This window comes from Rhea americana, unplaced genomic scaffold (genome assembly GCF_003343005.1).
Source record: "Rhea americana isolate MKP2758 unplaced genomic scaffold, rheAme1 scaffold_103, whole genome shotgun sequence".
Classification (NCBI taxonomy): domain Eukaryota; kingdom Metazoa; phylum Chordata; class Aves; order Rheiformes; family Rheidae; genus Rhea; species Rhea americana.
This window is the reverse complement of record NW_028185073.1, coordinates 2012500-2038401: the sequence shown is the minus strand read 5'-3', so window position 1 is coordinate 2038401 and position 25902 is coordinate 2012500. Positions and strand designations below refer to the sequence as shown.

Here is a 25902-nt window from a genome sequence, read left to right as displayed (position 1 = left end):
ACAAAAAAAAAAAAAAAATGGTATCCTGAATGTAAAACCTTTCTGCAGTTCCTCTCCCCGGCTCTGCCTCGAATGGCATTTCATGGCATGGAAGGAGCTGGATAAACACTCCAACAGAAACTAAGCTCCTAAGATAAATTCAGCTCAATCATCTGAACATACAGTAAAGACTCGCCAGACTCTCTGCTGGACTTCTTAAAAGAAAYGGTAGTCCTATTTAAGTTAATAAACTGAGTTTCTGCTTCTAATAGCACGGAATTTTATCTGGTTTCACTTAGGCTAAAATTTCATATTAGCAACTATTAATTAGCAAGTAGCGCATAGCCAAACAAATATCCTGGAGTAGGATTTTTTTCCCCGATATTTGTTTGCATGCTGAATAATATAATGGCCTGATCTTCAGAGGGCTGGAGCACCTGCCCTGTGAGGAACGGCTGCGAGAGCTGGGCCTSTTCAGCCTGGGGAAGAGAAGCCTGAGGGGGGATCTGATCAATGTGTCTAAGTACCTGAAAGGAGGGTGTCAAGGGGACGGGGACAAACTCTTTTCAGTTGTCCCGTGTGACAGGACAAGAGGCAATGGGCAGAAAYTGAAGCACAGGAAGTTCTGGCTGAAGGTGAGGGGGAATTTCTTCCCCGTGAGAGTGATGGAGCACTGGACCAGGTTGCCCAGAGAGGTTGTGGAGTCTCCTTCTCTGGAGATCTTCAAGGCCCCCCTGGATGCAACCCTCACTAACATGCTCTAGGTGACCCTGCTGAGCAGGGAGGTTGGACTAGATGATCTCCAGAGGTCCCTTCCAACCTGATTCTGTGATTCTGTGATCTTAGACTGGTGGTCTTAGGTGCTACAATAGGAGAAAAAGAGGATCATAAATTCAATTCTGGTCTACATCATTTTCTAAGATTTCTAACCTTCTACAAAAAAGATTTATTTCCAAGGAATACATCTCATAATAGAAATGAATTGCAGATGCTCTGCCCAACTAGCTTCACATAAAACTGCCAGTTTCACAGACAAAGCAGCTACAAGTGTCATTTAAATGAAATGAATTTTTTCTTCACATATCTTATTTAAATATATGATAAACAATAAATGAGTAGATAGGACTCCACGTTTAAACACACAGATATCAGAAAATGATCCTCACATATGCCTAACTATTAAGACATCCACACTTCTCAGTAAACAGTTAGTGACTTGTTTTAAGAACTGCCTATTTTTATTTTCACATTTCAAACATTTGTATATACACTTTTATCTCTGTAGAAACCTTTAAAACTTAGTGATGAAACTGTCTGATAACTTAGGAAATCGTTAGTAAGCAAGTGTGTGTCTACATTAATGTTCCAGTCTTGGTCAGAAGCACAATTTTGAATAAAATCTTTCAATTATTTTCATCTACTGCACTTCATATGGTGGAGAAGTCCCATGACACACTAACCAAATTCCTGGATTCAGATGAAACTAAATGAGAAGATGCACTCCACAAATATACCTAATGAGCTCCAAATGTTAAAGAGGATTCAGTCTACCAAAACAGAGTAGAGCAAATCTGAGATAAGCCTCAAAGCTCCAGATTCTTCTTCCCCCTCGCCCTCCTGTGGATGTTGAGGCTTCAGCCCCAATTGCATTGCTCTGCAGATCCACTCCTGTAGGGGCAACACCATCCTAACRTACCCAGTTTAAAAGACTGGAAAGAGATTTGCTGCTCAGTTAACCCCTCTGTAATACTTCATATGTCTTCAATTATCAATTAATCTTTCAAAATCTCAAATGTTTAACTTCTTGCCTTTATAAGTCTGAATTGATTACTGTGCTTAGTGTGATAAATTTGACAAACACAACGCTCTGGATAAATCACAAAGATTTTATAAGTAATTAGAAACAGACTGGGGATGAACGTGGTAGAACACATCATGATCAAAACACAGACAGCTTTAAAAATAAAATATCAACTCATACAAACCTATACTACTTTAAATATTTATCTCCTGCTTTTTTTCTCTCTTGCTGTTTCTTGACTATTGAAGATAACTGCTTTAAGGCAACAATGCTTAACAAATGAAAGAAGAAACTGAGAAACAAAATATTCTGCAGGGTATTATTTCTACCTTTCAGGATTAATGACATATTAATATGTCCTCTGAACATGACATACAGCTTGATTTCAAAAGATAAGACCATTTATCTAGCTAGTATTTCTTTTTGTATTGTACATTTGCAATGCAGTGAAACTTCCAGTGACGTTGATCTGCTGGTAATGCAGTAGATACGACGGAAGCTTATTTTCAAAGAAGAAGCCATATATATACAGTTAATAAATAGACGGACATATTTTCCCAATAGTATCTTCTAATATTCTTAGGCTTAACTTGCAATCAGAGCACATAGAACACATCCACAAACAGCATGCGATTTTTTGGGTATTCTTCATAAACATGACAATTTTGTTTCATGCAAGATTTTTCTTTACATAAAGAAATTAAAGATTTTATCTCCAAAACTGAGAAAGAAATATATTGTGCGAAATTGCAAAAGCAATTTAAATATGTTTCTTTAAACAACCAAGCTTCCTGCTCTCTAATAGCACTGCTGATCATACTACGTTCATTATACAGCTCTCAGTGAAGGATTACTGTCTCTTACCTGGAGTTTGAAAATTAAGGCGTCGCAGCTCCACTGGGTCTGTGGGGTGGTGAGAGGGAACCTCCTTGYTGTTGGGTATGCTGCTCTTTCTAGAGTCAGATTCAGCCCTCTTCCTGCATGGAGGAAATGAATACATGTAAACACAGAGCTGAGGTCTTGACTATACGAATACAGACAAATGAGTCTTTAATCATTATAATTTAAAAGTGAGATGCTTCTTTCTGAAAGAGTATTTGATCTGATGTAAAGGCAAAATAATTACGCATGGTGAGTAGGGCAGGTACAATTCACAGAGCTAAAAGGAATTTAAATATAAAAATGTCAGAGGGAAAATTATTGCATTTGGCAACAGAMTGATCCTTTAGATCATCATTCTAAGCATAATGAACTGTTACAAGATGTAATGTGAAGCTCAAAATATTCCACATCATTTCTACTCCAAAAGCTAGCTAGCTACAGCTTTATTAAATACAGTTACTCAAATTTTCAGGCTATAATTAAAAAATAACATGCAAAGTTGTTATCGTTGAATACTTTGTATTTTATATACATAGCTCTGAACTGCTTTTTAACAGAAAGCTTGCATTCCTTAGGTACTTTGAAGATGCCTGAGAACAGTACAGAAGACTGTTTTCCTGATTCCTTCCTAGGAAATGAGAATCTGCTCTGCTGTATTTCATCTCTGCAAGGGGTACACTACAAAGCCTTCATGCATCTGATCACACCTATGTATTCAAGGCTCAGATTTTATCTGATTGTTCCTGATCAAATTAAGCTAAATTTTCTGTGAAATTTTATTAGTCTTGTCAATCTGTACAGAGAAGTGGAGTCTACATCTGTTCTGATTTGAGTGCTCTGGTTAAATGAACTCCCAATATTTGAGAGTATCATTTTCTGCAGTAAAACGCATAGAACTGTATTACTTGGAGAATATCTACAACTTCACATTTTAATTTAGGAATCTAGAAATTTAATTTTGAAGTGGAATCTCACATCACTTATTCTCTATGAATTCTGGAGTGAAAATGCAAAATGGTTGATATTCTTCATGTAATACAAAATGAAGACAGAAAAAGCTGCAAAGAACTAGTTTTCAGAAAACAAAATTGATATTTTAAGTGTTACTATAGCTAAACCTTTTTCACGTGTCGTATGTTCTGTCTAATATGTCACTACTTCTCCCCTCGACTCCCCCCCAAATGACTCATAATGTAGCAGTGCAAAATCTCTAACTATTCTTCTGGGCTCCCTCTTAAAAATGCTCCAATTTATTTCCCACTGTTCTTCAATTGCTGAACACCTCTCGGTATTCAGTGAAAGTTCTATAACACTGAATATTTCCAAGACTGTGCACAGAAACCAAACAACAACATGGCTGTAGGAATTCTGATTGTGACTTGAAAGCTACTGGTTCTACGATTTTACGGAAAAGAAAATAAAATATGTTTTGTTACAAAAATGTTTCATTTGTTCTCCGGTAAATTCCTAATGCCTGTACTACTTAACACCTCCTCTTTAGTGAAGCTACAGAGATTTAAACTTCATTTTTTTTTCACTTTTTAATTATTATGAAAGGAGTCTTTTGYAATCCTTTCTTAAGTTTTGAGCTACCACAATAGCACAATGTCTTGCTACTCTTTCTTCTGAAATGAAAGTGTGTAATCCTCCTTCTATTTTCAGAAAGAGTTTTTATCTGTATTTCCCACTCCTGAAGTTTAGGGACAAGTGGAACTTCCCATATACCTCTTTTCCAYACATAGCTCTGCCACTGCAAGTCATTGGTGGTCAGCACTACTTACTATTCTTATATCAAAAGCACTAAAATGTCTTCTAACCATATACACAAATATTTTGGACACTTACTATAGCACAGTGTAAGGGCTTATTATTTATTATTATACTTAGGATCATACTGCTTTTGTAGCTTTCCAGACCACACAGATTCACAATTGTTTCTGATTACTTGACGGTCATGGGATATGCAGAAAAATCCACTAGGAAAATATAAGTCTCTTGAAAATGTACCTCACAGAAATGCAGAAAAAAACACAGTGAAACTTGGCTGTATATGCTGCATTACTTTTCAGTGTAGTAAACAACATAAAATATCTAAACAAACACTTTGAGGTTGCTTTCATGTTACRTACTTTACTGCCTACATTCATTTAGACATTCTGTTTTAGATCATTATCATGATAAAAGTCTTTTTTCTCTTTTTCCCTTCCTGGAATAAATGGAGGGTGATTACTTTTCACTTCTCACCTGTCAGGTTTACTGCTCCATTTTAATGCAGCGAAGATGGGAAAAAAGGTTAAATGTTAGTTGACCAGCAGCAAAAGAGTAACCATGACAACAGCAGATGCAAGAAATGCTGTCTGACAGTGAAGATATGTTAAATACATGAATTAGGAAATGACAGTTCATCAAAACATTTAATGCTTTGGCATCATAGATGCCAATGCTGGCATAAGGTTAAGAACAAAGAACCTTCTGCTGCTGAAAAAAAAGTTTATGTTTTAATCTCATATATCCTCTTAGATATTTTCCACAAAATGATGTCACCTCAAATTCTAACCACTAAGTGAATGAAGAATGGATATATAATGGATACATAATGGATATATCAAAGTTAGCAATTCTTTGGTAATACCTCTATCTGAGGTGCAGAGAAATCTTTAGATTGAAAAGTTTTTAGAGAGAAGAAATTTCTAGAGAGAGGAGGCGACAGAGAAGAGGGAGAAAGGAAAGAGTAAATACATGAGCTAGTCTAAGAGTTGAATCAAATTAAAAAAAAAAGCAGACAACTTTTAAGTCTATCTTACAAAACTACTTAAAAAATGGCAGAAATTATTTTTCAAGGTGCATTGACAAGTAGGGTTATCATGAAACTTTCCACAATTAACCATTAAATACCTTTTTAACTTTAAAGGGAATAGCACACGCTAGAGATCTACAGTGATCTGTACAGACCTGTAGTGTTCTACAATCTATACAGATAAACTGAGCAGAGGAAACACATTATTAATTCCTATAAACAGATTCTACAATGCACAATCACTATAAAAACAKTTTTTTTTTTTGGTATATCTTTCTATTCACTAGAATAATAAGAGATGCGATGAACTTTTTTATGAGAAGTCTAGAATGATCACATTAGTCACAGGTATGGTAAAGTCCTTACAGTGCCCTTCACTATCACTAAATATTCCCCCATCTTGATATTGGTATTTTTTTAATATCTGAAGTTTTTTTTTTTTCCCCTTGTAGCTCAAGATTCATGGTCTTTTCTCAAGTCCTAAAGCTCAGTACGTTCAAAAGATTCAGGCTAAGGTTCTTCTCCTCTGAACTAAATCAAAAGCTGCAGTTCATATAAGTCAATATGATAAAACTTGTCCAAAAAAATTCTTTAAGAATGGAAGAACAATCAACAAACAACATTGACTCAAGTGAAACTAATAATGAGCAAAATTTCATCCTATATCAGTGATAGGCTGAAGCTAGAGAACCTATGATTTCCTAAAAATATGAMTAATAGCCACTTTTTCTTTTTCTTTTTTCTAAGATGCTTCAAACATATATAGTTTCTTTTTAGCTTAGCAGGTTCTGAGACACACGGAACATTTTTGATCTCTGTAACATTTACTAAATGGTTTCCTTGCCATCTAAATCCAATATAACTGAATGTATACAATTCATTCAGAAGTGAGTCAAGGATTTACTGTGGGTTTGCCTAAGCTGTAGGGTGCAGCAGGGTTTACCACTTTATCCAAAGCATTTATTGTGGGTTTGCCTAAGCTGTAGGGTGCAGCAGGGTTTACCACTTTATCCAAAGCAGCCTGGGATGTAAACTGTGACTCAGACTAACAGTCATCATAATAGTTATGCATTGCCTCTAAGGGAGGCTTAGCCTGCACCAGCTCTATATCCAGATCAATCTAGATAAGTGTTTGTCTTTGTTTGAGATTTTGAATATAAAAATCTTACTACCTCATATATTTTATTCCATGCTTGAACCAAAAATTATACTTTCTTGAAAGCAAAAATATGACCAAAAAGAAAGTTACATTTAATTAATTTACTTGTATCCCTGAATTTGAAGGCTTAGATGTAGCAGGTTAAAGATCCCACACCCTCCACCCCACGATGATTATCTCCCTTCATTAAGAGTGAGGAGTGGTATCACTGTGGAGGAAGAGATATGGAGGAAAATACTGAAGTGATCACTAGTCAATTCAGTTCAGTTTCATTCCTGAAATACAGAAAATCAACCTAAACTGAAGTTTGTTTTTTTTTTGTTTTTTTGTTTTTTGTTTTTTGTTTTTTTTTCCTTTCCCCTGGTGAGGGTGGTCAAACATTGGAATAAGTTTCTCAGAGACGTTGTCGAGTCTTCACCCTTGGAGATATTCCCACCCTGACTGGACAGGTCCCAGGCAACCTGCTCTGAGCAGGGTCTTGGTCTAGGTCTCCAGACATCTCCAGAGGTGCCTGCCAGCCTCTGCAGCTCTCTAACTACAYGGTTCTGCCAGCTCTTTCCACACTAAGCACATTAACTAGCCTCAGTCATATTGAATATTATACTGTAGCTATATAGAAAGACAACAAAAGTATTTTTCCCATCTATTTTTGTTAAGTACTAAGACGAGGGGACTTTTTGGCTGCATTTTCATATATGATGCAAAATGTTTCTATGGAATATCTCTGCTTTCAGCTTTTAAGAGAAGTGAATGGTGTAGCAACTGCCTCTGTGGATTCCATTAATGACTATTCCAACAGCTTTGGTACAAATTGACCAATAAATAAAAGAGGTCGAACATGCACTCCTAGTCTTTGGGTAACTTATGTGCTATATAGTGACCCAGACAACCTATCCACACTATCTGTGATAGCATCTGTTGTTTTAAATGAGGGCAAAGCTTCTCCCTTCAGGATGACTCTTTTATAAATTGCTGTTTTTCTTTCTCTATGACTGATATTAAAATGAAAAATTAGTATTGTAAATCAAGAGATTAGCCGTCCATGTCTCTTCTACGGACAAGAGGAATTAAATGCAATTCACCATCATCTGAGTTGCTATATGCTTCAAAAGACATAGCCCTCTTCTTTCCACCCCAGATTTCCCACCCTCATCTATTCCTTTTTAATATTCCTCACACATGTTTTCTTGGGTTAGGCAGGTGTCATCTGTTCTTCATTTTTTTTCTCCTCCTCAAAGTACCTGCTACATTCAAAGTATTTCAGAAACATATGTATAGAATTGTCATCTCAATGAATATTTCTCATTTTCCTATTTTGTTATTCTACAACTCTGGCTTTATCCAACTCTGGTAGCCATTTTAATTCCCTCTAACACAGTTAATTTGGATTATTACATTTCATTGTTTTTTTCAAAATACTGTGTTAAACATCCCTCTTGCTGTTCTGCAGGCAGTAAAGCTATCAAAAGAGCCAGTTGTTAGCTTGAATCTATACTTTCTGCATAAAAAAATCAATTATACTTACCATTTTTTTTTTCTCAGAAGTGAAAGGTTCATTAAGCCCTTAGAAACACACATTTGTTCTGTTTCTTCTTCTTCTTCTTCTTTTTTTTTTTTTTTTTTTTTTTTTTTTTCAGGCTATCTATGGATCTTTTTTGGGTAAATTTCCTGGCAGTGCAAAAATACTGCTCTAAATTCACATGTATAGTACTTATTCTGTCAAACTCTACTATTTCTCCTTCTCCATGGTTGAGTTCTTTGCAAAAAGTTCAAAATGTGTTAATTTTTACAAAGTATGCATATAAAACATTTGGAATATTATCTTCCTTAAGAGTTTATTGTTTGAAAAAGCTGATTTTACTTTTTTAAAGAAATTAATCAGTTCCAGTTACTTCAATGTTGCTTTCAACTTTATCATTCAGATGTATATATTAACACAGTAAAAAGACAAAATATTAGCTTCAAAATAAAGTATTTCTTTTTTAATTTAGTGAAGAATTCTAATATTATGACTATTTTGTCTTTTTCCAACAGAAAAATTCTGAACTTATCTGCATGGAAGTATCCTCTCTTAACTAACTAACTCTACTTAACTAACTCTACTTAACTCTCTTAACTAACTCTACTTGCGTTTCCACTGAATAGTGTTATTTCTGCATCGACTCATTACTGCATATCGCTCTTTCTGTCTCCCTGCTAAAGACTAAATTGAACTATGAAGATATGCTTTCAAAATCTACATTCTTATTTATTTTGTCCCTTCCTTCAGCCTAATAAGACAATTCAGACTTGTTAATATCTTATTGTGCAATCACTATATATTACTTCCGGATTTGATGGCACACAGACTGCTTTAATTAATGAAAATTATGTAAGGAGTGGGACCCCACAGTAAAAAAAAAAAGAATCTTCAAAACCTGATATATTTTCTTTACTGCAGTCTCATAATTTGAATTTCTCTTCTGCATTTTTAAATGCTTGAGTATTTCTAAATTACGCATCATAATAATACATGAAAAACTGTCTTCTGGAAGCAGAAAGCCAGGAATGAATGGTGCTTTTAGTTTATTATTTTATAACCTTCTCCATTATTCTTTTTATCTGATTTGTGTCTCTATCAGGTCTTATTTGTATAGATTTCTTATGACAGAAGTAAAGGCATTACTTTTTAATCAGTGGGATATATTTTTGTGAATGCTAGAATATAATACCTTAAGCTTGACTGATACCAATTTAGATTGTGCCATTAGAGTCACAACAGCAAGTTATTCTAGAACAGGTGATGGTACATTGGTAGAACTGCAATCATTTCTCAGAGAGAATTTGCTAAAATGATGCAGTTTACAATTTGCACCTTATAATTGAAACAAAATAAAATAAATATAGATGGCCTCTTGCCCAAATAGCTCTGGTGCTACTAGTAAATAACAGACGGAAAATGTGTCTCCTATTTTCTATGTGTGACATTCTCTTCACACTACTGATGAACAAATTTTACCTCCTCATTCGTTCAATATGCCTATAATTTTTTGGTAATAGAATATGAAGGTTATAATTATGGTTCTGCAAATGCAAACAAGTGCAGAAGCAGTTATACATCTGGTTTATATGCCATTGTTTGGATTTGTCTTGTAGTATGGGAGAAGCTTTACTTTTAATACTCCAAAATAGTCAGAAGAAAAGAGTATTTCACTTTTAGCACATCTCTAATGACCAGTTTTTGAAGTGTCAGACAGGCACAAACAGAGGTTCACTGGTTATTAATCAATTAGATTGCCTGAGACAGTAGGTACTAATAGAAAACTTCAGGAGACATTAACATCTGCAAGTAACAGACCATCTACTATGTTGCAGTATGATTACGACCCTAAAGAACATTCTTATAAATATCAGTTTGGAATTTGGATTGGCTCAGGTTACCTCCAGACTGACTTTATTTTTTAACTGCTAAGCAGAGAATTTCTCTTCCCAAAAGCTGAAGCCTTTGGCATGCAACTTCAGATGTTTTGGACTGTACGCTCGTAAGATAGTAAAAAAAAAGTACATGATAATAACTAGTAGGATTTAAATACTTCTCAACAGGTGATAGAATTACAGTCATTAGTTTTAGTCTCAATTTGATAAAATTATCTCAAAAAAAGAAAAAGACAGAGTTCTGCATATTTATAGCATTCTGTAATTATGCTTTATAAAGCATAATTTGCTTTGGAAAACATGTTTTCCAAAAACGTTTTGGAGAAAAAAAAAATCTAAATATTAAAACAAAGATACCATGCTTTTGTTTCAGTATCATGGCCCCTACATACCCATTTACACTGTAAAAATCTGCTACGTACTGCTATGTATAAATTAAGGCATTATATACAGCTTGCATCCAGTAAGTTGTAAGGCATAGGAAAGTCCTTTGTGTAATAGAAAACCTACGTATGAACCACGGACAGTGAAAGAGTAAACCCAGTTTGATCTGATTGCAAGATTAGTAGAAAATGCTGATGTTTCTTTAATCTCACAATTCAGAGCTTCAAATTCAYATAAATATGTTGTCAAATTGAGGCCAACTGTCAAAAGTAAAAGCTCAAATTACTTAAGTGGAGATGAAAGTCATGTTTAACATCAAGCTGAATATAACCCCCCATGTATTACTATTACAGTTCTAAAAATAAGACTTAAAAAGTCAAATGTGCTCATTTCATACATATTTATATGCAAGCACATTTTATTCACAAACATATTTAAAGGAGAAAAAATATTTAAATGCAGAAATGTTAACAACATACCATCAGCAGAAAAATGAACTCATGTGCCTATAATTTTGGAAACATTCCTTTCACTCAGAAATCTAACAAAATATCTGCAATATTATGGAAACCATTAATACATACAGTAATTTCCACAAAATGATAGTTACTATTGTAGTACAAATTATGCAGTGTGGAGCAACACCAAAAAATGAACAATATATCAAAAAGCTGCACCCACTGTAAAAGAACTAAAAGGTAAACTTACCTTTTATAAAGAAGAATAGCTATAACAATACAGATGATAAAGACCACTGCAAGAACTGGTCCTACAACCCAAATCAAGCCTTCTTCCTCATCTGTAATTGGCTGGGGATCAAGATCCATTGACACAACAGGATCAGAGTAGGGGCTGGTTGCATACATTGTCTATACAAAAAATATATATATATATATATCACTTAACGATACAGGAATGTATTTAAAATAATGAATATTCTACACCTAAAATAAATCCTCTTTTTTGACTTTGGACTAGGACAGAACCTGAGTGTATGTTCAGAAATAGGACTAAGACAGGAAAGGATGAGGCACTGACACTAACTGGTAGTGAGCTAACCTATGACGATATATATATATATATTTCAATAATGAAACATTTTAAAAGTCTATGATCAGTGTTTATAAACTGGGGAATCTCCACGTCCATTCCCTGAAACACCTAAGTTGACTGAGATATTTCTCAGCTTCAATGTTCTTGCAAAGATGGGAGAAACATGGCTACATAAGATCAGCTTTGTATTCAGCCTCTTCCTTTTGGAGCAGATAGATTGAAATACTACAGAGGGACGACAGCAGGACCATTTACTATCTGTTCTCTAATAAATAAAACCTTGTTTTTAATTTCTATCCTACATGCATTAATGATGTGTTTTCTTAAGGTGCAGCTTCACAGAAAAAAATGTATTTTGAATAATAAAAAGAAATAGCTCTTGCAGGTTACAATTATGTCAGATTTGCAGCCCCCTCAATCTTTCTTTAAAAAAAAAAAAAAAAAAAAAAAACTTTTCAGGTTAAAATTAATTAAAATTTTCAGCCCCCCCATTTTTTTAAAAAAAAAAAAAAAAAAAAACAAAAAACTATTCAGAGCAGATATACTAGAACACTCGAAGTAGAAGCTCACTTTTATGCACTCTTGCTCTCTGTGGCAGCTTCACACCAGCCATCATATAAATCTTTTAGATGTCAGGCTAAATCAGATGTTCCCCATGTGGTAAATTTACCAGGACCTTCAAAGAGCTGTAGCAACAGTAGGTTCTTGGATATATTTCGTTGTATCAGACTTTTAAGCTGTGACTTTCCAACCCTATTTATTCCTGCTTTTCCATCCTGATTTCTCTTAAAAAGTAATCATCCCAAAATTATCTGAAGGAATAATGCCTTAACTAATATTTAATATTAAAAAAGAAACAGTTATTTGAATTGAAAAGATAAATCTCAGTACAAGTATTTCTCACATAGATATTTGGACCTCTAATTTTATAGCCTATTATCTCTGTAYTGAAAATTCACGATGCAGCATCTCCAGAATTCGTTCTCTTTGCAGTCATTGTCAAAAAGTGAAAAGGAAACTTCTGATCTACATTAGATCATGCTGGAAGCAGTCATTGTATTTCAAAATGAAGTCATGTATATAAAATAATACTGACTAGAACTAACTCCTCCATACATTTAAGTAAGCAAATTCTTTTGAGATCAAAAAGGAAATAGTAGGACTGCAGACCCTCCACACTGGGAAGATTTGATTAGAATTCAGATAATTGGTGCAATAATTTCAAGTGGCTGATCCTAGCAAATTTAGTTGTCAGGTTTAGGAACCAATTAGAAAGATACCATGTAACACATGGCATGTTATAATGTTAGTGTGTATTGTAACTTCTTCCTTCCTTCAGTTCTATTTCTGTCTTTGTCTAATTACTTTTTTTTTTTTTTTTTTACAATATCACACACAGCTAGATTAACTCATGCATAAAGGGACAAAAGAACAAAATAAATTACATAAAGAGGAATGACAGCTCATTACTTAGCTCACCTCAGGAATTCTCTGTATTATTGAATTATTTTCTAACTTTCTAAGAAATAATTGATAAAGTTGGGAGGAAATTACTATAATCAAAGAAGCTAGCTGTGCATATCTCTGATTCTACAGATCTTTCCAAGAATTCTTGGTAACTGGCACTGCTATTCAGTAGTAGTCCAAAGGCAAATGAGGAATTCCCTTGTTAAAGATGCTGCTGTGAAGTTCCTGCCTCGGTAACTGTGTCAATGATCTCAAATAGCAGAAACTAACTAGCAAAAGATCAGAACAGATCTAATCTAGGGTGATCCTTAGCATTCTGTTATACATGTAAGTAACAAGTTAAGTTGCATACAAAAAAGGTAACTTCAAGGAATTAACTGGAAAAAGGTGAGGAATTATTGACTTTTGAGAGGCTCTGACATATTCTGTAGGGACCTGGCTTTTAGGAAGTGGAAGAAGCATTGAAAAAAATGTTTTGATAATTAGGGAAAGGTAAATTTGGTATTAAATAACCCAGTAATTAGCTTACAGATTCTGAATGCTCCATTACAGCCAACACAAAGAAGACGTATTCTTGACCACTCTGGAGTTGCTTATTCTCAAAGCCACCATAATGCTTTTTATCCCCCAATGTAAACTCCGTAGGAAGAACTTCAAAGTGAGCTGCAATATATGGCTTTAATTCAGCTTCCCTCCCAAGACGAATGCTTCTGCGTTTCCTAGATATTTCCTTAAGCAGCTTTAGAAGGAGGTGAGAGGAAAGAGAGGGAAAAAGCAAAACCAGAAAGATTAATGCAACTTATTGACAATGTAATGAGAAAATTTAATTCATGGCCAGGAACTACAAAAATACAATTTCATGGGGCATGTCAGTGTCACTATATCAGTTCTTGCAAAATCTTCCAATTTCTTGCCATTCTTGTTAAGATAAGATACCAGGTTGCAACTGCACTGATCAAACTACACACATAAGTCAATTAGATCAATTTTCAGTGCCTGATACTGTTGTCTTTGCAAATAAAAAATAAAGGCTGATAAAGTAATGCACTTTTTTCTATGTAAAATAAAGTGAATCACTGCATAGTATTTTATCCCTTCTGTGCATATGCCAGACACTTTCATATCTATGGTTTAATACAACAAAACCCAGTAACTGAAATGATATATTTAAAATGAGTAGATACAAAGCAAAATTTGAAAAAAATCCCAACTTGTGAATTTTAATGTTTACTTTTTTTCTGAGATTTCTCAAATACACACTCCTCTGTATTAACTAGCTAAGAGAAAATTATAAACAAATCTATATTGACCACTGTTTTTTAAGAATAACATTTGAATAAGTTTGTATTTCCCTAACAGTTCTCATGAAGATTATCAACCCCTTTGTGAATGTTAAATTCCTCAAAATCTTGAAGAAACCAAACTTTGCTTTTAAACCTATTTCACAAAGAGTAAATAGAAGCACAGAAAAGTTATGGGAAGGACTGGTGAGCATATCTCCAAACATGAAATTCATTATCATTTTATTTGCTCAAAAGCACCAAAATCAGGTGCTTTATGATTTGTTTAACACTATACAACAGTGCAGTGATGGGAATGAACAAGAGGACCCCAGGAATTGTATTATTTTTTTCCTACTGTGAGACTAGAAAATATTGTCTACTACCATACTATACATAACCCACGTAAACACTCCAGATTTAAACTGCATAACCTGACTCTCACAATGTAAGCTTTCCTTATCTCATTAAATATTTTATGGATGAACAAAACTAAAATTTGTATCAGAGCATTTGCAACAAGATTAAATACTAGCTAAAACTTGTAAAACATATATTAAGTAATGAAGGAAATAAAGCTTTGCTGGTATAATCCATCGATTAAGTACTTATTAAAGCAGGCAAATGCTTATTCAATGCCTTTTATCACTTTCGATATACTGGCATTTAAAAAATATTAATTTGATTTGTTTACAAGGAGCCGAACTTTTCCTGGCTGATAAGTGATGACTTCTAAGGCTGCTCTACTATTTCCTCGTTTTTCACTTATGAAACTTATTCAATGTCCTGTTTTTAAGGCCAAAGAAATGGACTCATACTACAACCATAAATTTTTCCAAGGTCACAGAGTTGTTTTGGGCTTTTCAGTACACAAACAGTGCTAATACAATAGATAAACATACACTTATTTTTATGAGTAGGAGGCAAGTCTCCAGAGTCAGATAGACATCAATAAAAAAAAGAAATTAAAATTCAATTTCTACTATATATTTTCATTTTAACAAATATGCTTAATCAGGGAAGCTTCAACCACTTCTCCTGTGTTACACTCCAGCTTAGCTAGCATATCTTCTTGCCTTCCTCATGTAGGATCTAGTATTTTCCAGTGTCACAGTTAACAATTCCCAAACACATCACACAATCTACTAGTCACTGTGCTACTGACACAGAAGCTTTTAACACTGATCATTTTAACAGCCTTTCTCATCACAACACATATCTCAGACCTGGGCTAAATGTAGACATTGAACCAAGTTGCACCACTTGGACCCAAACTTCCCCGGCAGCGGAGGGCACGTGGAACCTGTCCTGTCACAGATGCATGCAGTCAGCTGCTTTCCAGCTGTAATACCATGCCCTAGGCTGTTCTCCGCCACAGAGGTTTTATGCTTATTTAACTCCATCAGCTTCTATGTTCCAATACAAAAGCTGGTAGGCTGGAATAGATCCCCTGAGTGAAAATAAAACTTTCCAAAACTTGAGAAGACTCAGAATCATTAATTGCTATTCATCATTAAAGACCTCTATCACAATCAGCAGTCCATATTTCTCCTTTGCTCTTCTTGAACATTTTAACGAGCAGCTAGAGTAACTCGGCATGATATAAAAATGAGGACAGTAGAGAATACTGTATTATTCTTTTTTACACATGCTTCAAGGAAGGCTGCTTTCATATCTGGTAGCAGCTTTCTATGTCACCAGTAGAGTTATTAATTATGCAACATGAGGCAGTGGCAAATCAAAGTCTAATTGAGGTTGCCACAGCCTTTAAAAGAGCCTCTGAGGGAAGGGGAGTTTGGGAATTTTTTTTTGACAAGGTGACACCTGTTAGTGGAGCAGCAGACAGTCAAGCACACAGTTTGAAGTAGTAACAAAAATGTATATATTAACAGACGGAAGTGCTGAATTCCTCTACTATAGGGGGAAGTGGTTAGAAACTGTCCTTTTGGCTGTCAATGCTAAAAGTCAACTAGTCCGAGTCAAACGAACTGTGTATAACAGGAAACTTTTTCAAGGGTGGTTGCTGCTCACATAGTGCCAACTAAACTTAGGCATATTTTTCTGTGGGTTGATGAAAATTTGATCTGTGACACTGATTACACATGACTGAAGAGACCTCAACTGAACCCCTGGCTTCATTCATATTTCACATATAGATGAGGTTGTTGCCAAATATCATTATCTTCACATATATCATAAACCCAAGCAATACCGTATTCGACGACTTAAATTTTTAAATTTTAAGACTTTACACTCAGTCTTTTACTCAGGTTCTGTTGATTATAAATATAAAGGAATATTCTTCTTAATACTTACTGCAAATCATGTTTTTTTTTTTTTCAGTTACTCATGACATATTTGAAGTCATTAGACCTCATAATGAAAATAAAGTCAAATTTTGAGTTAATATTAAAGGATTATACTTCTAATAGCAAGTCCATTATTGCTCTTTTAAGATTCTGCATCTCGCAGCTTCTTTCAGAACAAAAGATTCAAGGGACCACGAAGAGTCAGTAGCCACAACAAGGCTAGACAGTCCTTTTGACTAGTCATTTATGGCCTTACTGCTCCAGAGTTCTGTTTTCTAAGYGAAGCATTTGGGATAGCATTTGAAAATTGATCGCCCAACCCCATGTGTGTCGTCTACTAGCTAGACATCCGAGGCTGTACTAAAAGAAGATATGCACAAGTTTCTTTAGTTCACCATTGGGAACTATTTGTTTAGGCAGCAGTGTGGTTATTTTTTGCAGTTCTTTTCCCAATTTGTTTATTGTTCAACTGCTTTCAAATGTTTGACAGGGAGAGTACATCTAATAACAATATGTAGTTCTTATTTTCTAAAGTAGGAAGAAAAACAATCTTTTAAGTATGAGAAATTGGGTGAGTGACAATGAAGTACAGTCACTGCCTGCTTCTGATTTCCCTCCCCCATAGTTACTACATGTATTGATGGCAATTGTAAAAGATATATCAAGGGCTTAGTTCCTTATCAGAAATAATTTTCATTTTCCAGTCAATGCATATCTTATTTCTTCCACCATTAATTCTACAATGTGGTCTCAATTATATCAGTAAAAGTGGGAAACAACCCATCCTGACCCAAATATTTCTGAATTAATAAGTGTTCTTTATCAAACTATTATACAGATTAATGCACCACAACTTGCAGGATGATTAAAATGACCCTTTGTTATGGGGAATCAGCAGCACAGACCCGTAAAATTTAATTGCAAAAAAGTTCAATGTCATCTGGCACCTATTCTTTAATCTGTTAGAGCTGCTGAATTTGCCTGTGGTTTCTGGAGGTTAAAAGTGGGTAGTGATAGTAAATCAGTTTTCCACTACTGTATGGATCTTGTCAGGAGAATTTTACTGTATAACCACAGTTGATGTTGCCTATGACTAYGATCTTGTGCTGCAGCATGGTGTTTACAATCCAACTCTTTTAAAGTGAAGAAGTTGATAGATCAAAGCAAGTAGTCACTTTATTTGAATCAATGTGATGACCACTGAAAAGAAAGTGGTCAAGAGTTAATATAGGCCTTCATCCGTTAGCCAGCAGTAACAAAATTGTGCTCTCCTTTGTGCAGCTCTGTGTTTACATCTAATTAAAGATTCTCTCTGGTCAACAGATTTTCCTTTTTGCCTTTTCTGATCCGTAAAGAAACTGTAGATTGCCGCATTTATAAGGCAGGGTTACTGAAGCAGCTTTGTTTTGAAGACTTTCTATAGCAGTCTTGGTTTGGGGAAGATCTTCAYTTTCCTCAAATTTCAGTGAGAATATCAAACATAATATCCATTTTATAAATGGGGGAAAGGAAAAAAGGCAGGTGATTGCTTGCATAATGATTATCACTTCCCAGTGATCCTTTTAGTGGCAGTGGCATTTCTATAAGAGATTCCTGAACTGGAAAAATAGACATGATCTAATACAAAGATCATTAAATTAGGAGTAAATAAATAGTCCTCGATCTCTGGTTTTTGATTTGAATTATACAGACATATGCACAAAATAGCACGGCATTTGAACAAGCTCTATAACCCTAGCACAATAATTTATTATTATATATATATTTATTTATACTTTATATTATTTGTAACAAAGGCAAGTCCTGTTCTTGTACAGGATGTTTACAAAGGACTCTCAGAGTTACAAAGATAAATATTAATATTATCCCAGATTTATAAGTGGAAAGAAGAAACACAAATTAGACTGAGCTATACGAGCTATATCATCCCTTAAAAAAAAAAAAGTAAATGCTAACATTAGACTTCCTAGAATTATTATCATATATTATCATATCAATAACACAATAAATCAACTTCTATTATTACTGGGTTGGCCCCTGAAATGGAGGCACTTCACTCTATGGAAAATGTTATTAATAGTATCAAATTACAGAATCACAGAATGGTTGAGGTTGGAAGGGACCTCTGGAGATCATCTAGTCCAACCTCCCTGCTCAAGCAGTGTCACCTGCAGCAGGTTGCCCAGGATCCTGTCTAGACAACTTTTGAATATCTCCAAGGATGGAGATTCCACAGCCTGTTCSAGAGCTTAGTCACCCTCAYAGTAAAGAAGCTTTTCCTCATGTGTCAGTTGGACTTCCTGTGTTTCTGTTTGTGATGTTGCTTCTTGTCCTATCGCTGGGCACTGAAAAGACTCTGGCCCCATCCTCCTTACATCCTGCCTTCATGGATTTAAACAAATTGATAAGATCCCCCCTTAGTCTTCTCTTCTCCAAACTGAACAGTCCCAGCTCTCTCAGCCTTTCATAGAATTGGTAAGGTTGGAAGGGACCTCTGGAGATCATCTAGTCCAACACTCAAGCAAGTGGCCCACACACGGATTGAATCCACGACCTTAGCGTCATTAGCTCCACGCTCTAATAGGAGAGATGCTCCAGTTCATTCACTATCTTAGCAGCCATTTCCTGGACTTGCTCTGGTACCTCCACGTCTCTCTTGTATTGGGGAGCCCAAAACTGGACCCAGTACTTCAGGTGTGGCCTCATCAGGCCTGAGCGGAGGGGGAGGATCATCTCCCTTGACCTGTTGGCAACGCGCTACCTAATGCACACCAGGAGATCACTGGCCTTCTTGGCTACAAGAGCACATTGCTGGCTCATGGTCAACTTGTCGTATACCAGGACCCTCAGGTCCTTTTCTGCAGAGTTGTTTTACAGCAGGTTCAGCTCCCAAAACATAGATGCAAGGTTGGTCTTTTCTACTGCATTCCCTTACTTCTGAACACAAATTGTCAGTGGAATGGAGAATAGTGTAAAAGTTTTCTAATCAGCCGCATTATATGTGTCATCAGTATGTGAGAATCAGGTAAAGATAGCATGAGGAAGGTCAAATGTTAAATTGCAGTGCAAATTGCAATTTAGCATTTGTTTCAGGCTTAGCAAACACCCCCCTAACGAATCAGACCTTTATTAGAGTTCATATCATTGGTGATTAAGCTTTTGCTGACAACTCATTTCACCTTCTGCACTTTTGCATTATGCTTTACAATAGGCAAAGAATAAAATATTAATGCCAACAAAGATCAGGCATTTTGTGTGCTTTATTGCAACTTAATGTCTTTAATGTATTCTAATTTAAGTAATTTGAACTTTCAGTCCCCCACAGGCTAATTCAAATATAAAATATCCTGACAACCAAAAATTCTGAAGGTGGTGAGTTAATCACATACCACTAATATGACTGTTTCTTTAATAAAGGAGAAGAAAAAAAAACAAAAAATATACTATACCTCATCTAGTTCCATTTCATCTGGGCTTTCCCAGGGTTTGATAAACTTTCCACGAGACCTCTTCAAAGGCACAATAACAATGTAATAACCTCTGTAAAGGAAACAGTAGGACAAGAGTAAAGTTAAACGAAAGAACAGGTAAATTGATGGAACATGTGCAGTTTACAAGAACTTTTTTTAACAGATGCAACTTAGGATACGTTGAAGACAAACTTTTTTGCATTGTATGCCACTGCAGTCTTCCAAATACAGACTCAAAGGTTCACAGTCTTTTGAAAATAAATGAATACATCCCAGTGCAAAATGTTTGACAAACAAATGGCACTAATTACCTGCTTTTTCATGTAAACATATAAATATGCATAGGAAACCTTAATTACAATGTTCTAAAATGCCTGCATGGTGGACTGCAGTTTATTATCTCATTTGAAATACAAAAGTCATGGGGTACTTGTGCCCTGCCATCATCTAACTGGAAAAACACACTAAAAAAACCTGAAATACATTACATTATCATCACCCCATCTTCCTCCATTTTCATGTATAATTAGAATAGTAGGATAACAATGTATTTGTTGATGCTTCTACTATTACAAACAGATAATAAAGAAGACATATTGTAATGTTCACCCATATATTCTCTGTTATCAATCCCCAGCCAAGCCTGTTCTTTATCTACATAAGAATTCTGCTCACGGTAATAGGTGAGGGCTTGCTTTATGCACAGTTAGGACCTGCAAATTACATATATCCTCATTCCCCCTCCCCATGCATTTTTCTGTAAATATCTTCTTATACCTCCCATGGAGACTAGTAAATTACACTTCTCAGTATAATAGAGATACAGTTCCTTATGGCTTAAGATATGAGTATTTTCTTCATTTCCTTCACAGACCCTGGGTATATGTCAAGTAGAACCATAATTTCACACTAGTGTGAGGAAAGAAGTAGCAGAATGACAACAGCAGGGCATCCAGTATGGTATTATACACATCATCTTGATAAACACACTTGTCAAAAAGTCAAGCACCCTCCATCTCAGAGAAGAGGGGAATAAGCTGCCCTCTTTTGTTGCTAGTAACAACAGAGCTCATTGCAAGGGTGTCTCTGGCTCTCCATCACAGAGGATAATCCTTGTGGACCTTTTTCACCCTTTCTAGCCTGCTATTTTATACTGCCTGTTCCACCTTTTGCAGTGCAAAGCAACTACTCAGGGAACACAGCTGAAAAAAAACCTGAAGCAATCAACGAAAAATCGTCTTTAGAAAAGGACCTGCCTTACAATTGATCAAAAATTAGCTCCCTCTAAAGTAACCCTAAAAACTTTATTTTCTTCATACCAGCATATGGCACCGGTTCATTTTATTAGCCTCTTCTGAATTAAAGCTCCTTCCTATAAAATAAATGTAACAAAAAATGTTTGGATTTTTAACTGCTGTACCTAATGTATAAGCATGTTAAATCTTGGTTTATGAAATTCAGGAAATTTCTTTTTGGAAATGCTAAGTTCCAACAAAAGATGCTGGCAACAAGACTTGTAGTTCCTCAAAAGTTCTAAGTGTCAGAGATTTCTAACTGCTGTATTCCCAATACTTAACACAAAATTTGTAGTGTATATTCTTTATAGTAACAACATGATAAATCATTTTGTATGTTATGTTCTCATTCAAAACTAGTAAGGCTGGTTGCACACAGATTTTAAAGCTAAAGCATATATTTTAGAAAATCCTTTATCTTTTTTCTTAAATATTATAATTTTTGATGTTTTATTAGAAAAAAAAAGAATAGTAAAATATCCAAATACTTCCTTAGCTTCAAAACAACCAGCTAGTCTTTCAGATATATGCTATTTTTCCCTACAGGAGAATTAAAATTAAATTCAAAACTGAATTTTTCCTTTTAAATAAAAGACACGTGACAGGGCTCTCAGTCAGTCACAGCTGCAAGCACCTGCCTAAATCTTCTCCTCTAGTGAGCTGCCCAGGAAAAAAAAAATATGATTACATTAAAAATAAAAATAAACATTTTAAATTGGACAATTAATTAGAATACTAAATGTTCTTTAATAGAGAAAATCCTAAGAGTGATGAGGTCAGATGGACTAAGAATAGAAAGAACTATCCTCTATCGACTGTATTTGGAGTTCCTTGATTTGGTGGATGACTTTCTTAGTGGCAGCAAACCACAACTGGGACTTTTACACCCCAGGAAGATCCCTGCCAGCTCTATCCCCAGCCTGCCTTCTCCCAAGAGACAGGCCAAGGACTAGTCCTCCTTTTCAGCTCTGTAACGCCTTCCAGAAAGCAAAATTTATCAAACTGAACAGACGTAAATTAAAAATTTCTCAGAAGTTATAAGAAGACAAGCTAAATACTTCAGTAGTTTAGAAAGAGTGGATTTACTAGGCTTGGTGGTTGAAATAATATTCTATCAAAAACAGTCATCCCCTAAAGAAAGGTTACTTGATGACATAKTGGAGTACTTTCAAATTAAGTATCTGTTTCCAGTCAATAAATGGGTCCTTGTTTTTGGTCTGTCCCAGCATGTCACAACTATAATACCTAGCTATTTCACACCAGCTTTGGTGGGGAAAGAAAAAGGTGAGAATTCCTACAAAAAGGTGGGAATTTAGAAGTAATATGTCCATCCTTACTGAGTATTTTGTGCAAATTAGAGTACATGGTAGTAACTACACAAATTTAAATCTGATGCTTGAAATCTCTACCTGCACGTGTTATTGCCCTAACACTGTAAGTGGAGACACCAGCAGAAAAAATCTTGGGGTTAAAATTGTATTAGGAAGCTAAATGCTTGCCCTGATTTTCATAGATGCTCCCTAATCTTTACCTATAGTAACTTTGTTTTCTCCTGATTTTCAAATGTTCTCAAAATCAGAGGAGGGAGAAGGTAGTCCAAAAGATCAGCCCTACTATAAATGCAGTAAAAAAAAGCATAATTTGGGGGAATTGTATATATAGCCATATCTATCCCCTAAAGTATTTCCAAGGGAGAGATTGTTAAAATGCTCATCCCTCTTCTTTTCCTATCTGTCTTTAAACTGGCTACAAGTTAGTTGCATCACAGAAAAAATTCCGCTTCCAAAATCAACACATGCAAGAGGTCAGACAAATTAATCTTTCTTCTACTACATTAATATTTTTTCTGCTTWGTGAAATGGATCAGCTTCAATTATCAAATGGAGGATTGTACTCTAATCTGGGACCAATGCATAACTGAAATATTTTAACAAAAATATTAAAATTTCTTGTTTTCATATTTTTTGTGGTTGTTTCATACAGATTTGGAGTATAACCTTTTTTTTTTTTTTTTTTTTTTTTCCTTTTCCAAAAGGCAAACAAACATTTATTCATTTAACTTGCTTAAACACATGGATAATTTCCTCCTTTACCTGGTCATATCATGTTATGTTAGATATTATGTTAACATGACATTAACAGAAGTACATGTTAACATGAGTAACATCCTAGTGAATACTGATTTTTTTCATATGTTCAGTAACTACAGCTTATACATCATTTTTTAGAACTCCCAAGAACTAAGACAAAAGCCAATTGAGAACTGGCTCTTCTGTGTCTCCCTCACATGCCTGAGATAAATTTGTTGGGTCAACTGCACTGTATTATCTAATTTATCATTTTTTTTCCCCTTTCTAAAGTCAAGAGAGTATTCATATTCTTCTATCTGTCAAGGAATATTTGACATGTAAACATCCCTTTCTCACTTCCCTCATGCATGCTTCCACTCATAACTCTGACCATCCATTAAGACTGTTGCATACACTTTCAGCACACACAGAACAGTGTTAAAGCTGAAAGTGTGAGTACAACAAAAGCAAGCAGGAAAATGAAACTGTTCACCTTTATATACAGTGCTACAAATTAAGGACAGTAATGTTCTGTCATTTTTAGTTTCAGAAAAGGCATCATCCCTTAGAATCTTCTTTGATTGTGTGTCTGCTTGTCTCATTTTGAGGTCTTCTTTGAGAGCGGGGGGTCGCAGGAAGAAAGGAGAGTCTCGTTTTGATATTGCCTGGATTACTGAATATTACAAGGACCAAAGTCTTGCACAGAATTCTGTTTTTACCTATGACTTTTAAACCATGAGAGATTCAGAGAAAGATGCATTACCTTTTACCCATAAAAACTGTTTTGAATTAGACCAAAATATTTAAGGAAAATGCAGAAATTGCTCAATTTGTGAAAGTGAAACTATCAACAGACATTCATTTTACTTAGCATATGAAGGGCTCTGGTGCAATTTCAATGCTGTATCACCATCAAACACTCAAATAACGAAAATTAGTTTTACCATCTTTAATAAATTATGAAGGCTTTTATAATATCACCCTAAATCCCATCAGTATTTACCTAAAATTTGTTAGAGTGAGCCACTGTTTCACCTTTTGTGTAATTAGCATTACTGAAATATTCTCAGCATATAAGACTTAGTAGTATGATAGAGACAATTATGAGCACACGATTGCACTCATACTGCATTGTAGCAATACATGAACAGCAACTGTAAAAATGTCAATATAACTACTTCACATTTTTTTTTCTCCGCCTACAAAGACTGTAGTTGCTATAATTTCATTGATTCTAGCAAGCGTTAGATGTGCAAAGGAGCAAGCTCTTCCTGTTCGATGTGAAGTTGAGTTGGTGAGCTTATTTCCAAAGGCCTGGCCAACCATTTCTTTTTCTGCCTCGTGCCTGACCACATCATCTTAACAAATATTTATAAAAGGAGGAGCTACATAGTTGCAAAACTGGCACTCGTCTCCCCCCCCCCCCAGGTTTAATATGGTTTTGCTGTTGCCACTTACTGCCTTTCAAATTTTCTCACCACATATAAGGAAAGGCATTGTTTCTTTTTCCAATGCCATTTTCTGCTATTGTTTAACCAACTATCCTGAGCTTTTTCTCTCTGTAACAGTCTTGCCTCATAAATCTTTTTTGACTCATTCCATCTTCACTCTTCCTTAGCTGCATTTGTTACTGACCGCTTCTTACTCAATCTAATGATAATGGCTACATTTTTCACTTTTTCATCCTTTTAATGTCTTAAAGTCATTTCTTTCTTGACCTCACCTGCCTTAAAGTCCTCAGGCAGTAATGAAAAAGGGGAGCAGCCTTCCACAAAGCCATCAGCAAAATCCACTAGAGAGCTGAATCCCCAACAATATTTAATGACTTGCTCATTTTCCTCCCCATTTCCTTTACATTACACGTGGGGACCTTACAGATCAACAAGCATCACTATAGGTAGAACAATAACACTTATTGATTGTACTGTGCATCAYGTTTTCTTGGCAAGTCCTTATTGTCTATTCCTTCTAATCCCTGCTGGCCCTGAGCTGTCAGCTCCTTAGTCTTATTTCTACTGCTTAAGTCTCGACAACATCTTTTCACCAAAAATAACCTCTGGTAAATGCTCACATTGTTTTCAGCAAAATCTCCAATTTTCTTACTTAGGCCAGCAGACASTATCTTAGATTTTGCTTTTTATAAAAAAAAAAATCATTCAAAATTAATTCATTTGCAATAACATTAATGAAATCATTATTATCCAAAACTCCACAGAATTCTGGAGTGACTGAGAATGGGTATTTCATGGTGCTGCAGCTGGATCTTCAGATGGGTGTTTCATTCTTCTTGAGAGGGTACAATGTTCAAAACTGGCTTCTTTAGTGTTTCTTTACTCTTTGAAACCACTGATAAAAAGTAAAATTACTCTGAGAAGCCACCACAGTATACAGAAGGACCTTCTTCCTCCACATCCCATCCTGGGTTTACTCAGTCTCACACACATAAGTAAATGACAATTTTATACTCATTAGTAGTTCAAATACTGCTGGAGAGAATACAGAGCTCTCCATAATGTCATAAAGTCCCCGGTCCACCACTAGAG

At 35.2% G+C, this 25902-nt stretch overlaps 1 protein-coding gene across 5 annotated transcripts in view; it reads right to left on the bottom strand.

Moving 5' to 3' along the window:
• The window catches only part of PTPRD (protein tyrosine phosphatase receptor type D), a 276887-nt gene that overhangs the window by 82988 nt on the left and 167997 nt on the right, over window positions 1-25902 (bottom strand). For all 5 annotated transcript variants that reach the window (XM_085307099.1, XM_085307065.1, XM_085307073.1 and 2 more), the window contains 4 exons: window positions 19975-20065; window positions 13466-13675; window positions 11125-11285; window positions 2645-2757 (listed from right to left, as the gene is read on the bottom strand). In XM_085307099.1, the coding sequence (XP_085163225.1) occupies window positions 2645-2757; window positions 11125-11285; window positions 13466-13675; window positions 19975-20065 (575 nt within the window). The remainder of the gene's footprint in view (window positions 1-2644; window positions 2758-11124; window positions 11286-13465; window positions 13676-19974; window positions 20066-25902) is intronic.